Source organism: Pollachius pollachius (genome assembly GCF_949987615.1).
Source record: "Pollachius pollachius genome assembly, chromosome: 12".
NCBI classification, from domain to species: Eukaryota; Metazoa; Chordata; class Actinopteri; order Gadiformes; family Gadidae; genus Pollachius; species Pollachius pollachius.
In genome coordinates this window covers 3088034-3090533 of record NC_136945.1, presented here as the reverse complement: position 1 = coordinate 3090533, position 2500 = coordinate 3088034, and the positions used below count along the sequence as shown (strand labels likewise).

Sequence of the window (2500 nt, the reverse complement as noted above, 5' to 3'; positions counted from 1 at the left end):
TGTGGAGAAGAGGAGAGTCGAGGAGAGGGGATATGAGGAGGGAGAGGAGAGAAGGGGAGAGGAGAGGGATGGGTGGAGGCAGCATGCAGCCGGCAGAGGAAAACACAGACCTGCATGAAGAGCTTCCACACACGCAATGGAAATATATGGAAATGCACCCAGCCTCTGGCAAAACACACTTTACAGGGAGGGATACTTTTGAGAAGAGGCAAAATAGCAATAAATGCTATGTGTGTCTGTATATGTGTGTGTGTGTGTGTGTGTGTGTAACTGTGTAGGGCGTGTGTGAGTGTGTGTCTGGGGGTGGGGGGGTATTTATGTGTGTGTGTGTGTGTGTGTGTGTGTGTGTGTGTGTGTGTGTGTGTGTGTGTGTGTGTGTGTGTATGTGTTTGTGTCTGTTTGTTTGTGTGTGTGTGTGTGTGTGTGTGTGTGTGTGTGTGTGTGTGTGTGTGTGTGTGTGTGTGTGTGTGTGTTTGTGTGTGTTTGTGTGTAAGAGCTGAAAAGGATTAAAGTTTGAACATGGTATGATTGTGCTTTGGGTGTGGGTGGATTCTGGGTGCGTTTGGTTGGGAATCAAGTTGCACTGAACTGAACATGACGCACACTAATAAACAAACACACATACACACACACACACACAGTGACACACACACACACACACACAACAATATCTATGACAGCATCCTGTTGTAGGATAAGGACTGCGCTGCAGACTTTACAATGCGCTCTTGTTCATTTTCGCACAAGTTGACTCACACTTCAGCTGCCTCCCTTTTTCAGTCCGTCCGTCCTCTGTCACTGTCCGCTGATGGATTTTGCTTTTGCATCCCATAATATGCCAACTTTCTGTAACTACTCGTGAGAATAAACGACTGTGAATTTGTAAGCAGAGCAGACCACATCGGGTCCCATGCTGTCCATAACAACACAATCAAGACACACACCAAAATCAGACATCAGAGCATGCCTGTCGTTACCGCCGTGGATGTAACCTAAGTTCTCCTTCGCTGTCTTCTACTCTCCGCCTCCCCCCTTCCTCCCCCGATATCCCCTCCTCTCCTTCCCTCCTTCCCCCACTATCTGTTCCTTTCCTCTCTCTAGTGTCTGTATGGCTGCTACGTCCACTCCTCCATCATCCCTACCTTCCATCGCAGATGCTATTGGCTATTGCAGGTAAGCACCGCCCCCTATCCCTTCCGACCTTGCCTCGCCTCTCTCTCTCTTTCTCACTCTCTCTCGCTCTCATCCATCTATAGCCTCAGCACAAATAAAACCAAGGTGGGAAAGAATTAATATTTAGGCATTTCCCATCGCTTTCTATAGATGGATTATATTTTTCGATCGTCAAGGTCACCAACGCATATATCCTGTTCCACAATGCATAATCCAACATTGCTGTTTCAGTTATTATATATTACTTTGTTACTCTCCCCTGTGTTCTTCCGACTGCAGTCAGGATTAACTCAGTGCTCAGCACAAAACGCGACCAATTTACGTCTCCTTCATTTACTCACACACTGAGGACGTTTCACTAATGCTGCGGACACACTCCCAACTGTCACCCAGCATTGATTAGAGGACCGCTGGCATCAAATGCAAATAAGCAGGTGCCGGAGTGTCCGGTACGAGATGTCGTCGAGGGTTACGTGGCTTTGCAGTTATCATATTGTCATCGTTAATGTTAGTAAGCCTTGGGTAGGTCAGCATTAAAGCTGTTTCTGACAATAGTGAGCGTGTTTGCGACTACAATGGTGTTCTCCCCCTGGTGCATGGAAGGTATGCTCTAAATATAAGGTTGATTCAAGACTCGGAGTCATAATTCTGGACTGGCGGGAGGCCCAGTGCCTGTGAAACCTTGACTCTCAATGATTCTACTGAGCATCAAGGATGAAGGCTGTGCTCCCTGTGTGGTCTTCACCGAGGAAACACCCTGGGGCTACACACACACAAACTCTCTCTCACACACACACACACACATGCACACACACACACACACACACACACACACACACACACACACACACACACACACACACACACACACACACACACACACACACTCAAAGCAATTACACAATCGGGTGTACACAAACACACTCTAAACTACACACACACAACAGTTACACACACTCGCGCACGCACACACACACAAACGTATCCCCTGTGTATAAGGCCATGTTCTTTATTCATAAAGATGTTTGACTCACTCTACTGCTCATGTGAGAGACAGGGAAAAGCAACAGTCACACAACCAGACACGAACACACACACACACACACACACACACACACACACACACACCACACACACACACACACACACATCACCATACACACACACAGTCTGTGGGCAAACATCCTCCCTCTGTTGACCATGCAGTAGATAGGCACAAGCACCTCCTCGTCCTGGGAGGACAGGATCAAATGGACCTGCAACAAACAGAGACCTGGAACATGGTGCTCTCTCTCTCTCTCTCTCTCTCTCTCTCCTTCTCTCTCTC

The 2500-nt window shown here is 47.7% G+C and overlaps 1 protein-coding gene across 1 annotated transcript in view; it reads left to right on the top strand.

Annotated features, from left to right (window-relative positions):
• The window catches only part of LOC307084251 (calmodulin-binding transcription activator 1-like), a gene marked incomplete at both ends in the record, with an annotated part of 62273 nt that overhangs the window by 40706 nt on the left and 19067 nt on the right, over positions 1-2500 (top strand). The window contains one exon of the mRNA XM_079748555.1: positions 1102-1173. Within this exon, the coding sequence (XP_079604681.1) occupies positions 1102-1173 (72 nt within the window). The remainder of the gene's footprint in view (positions 1-1101; positions 1174-2500) is intronic.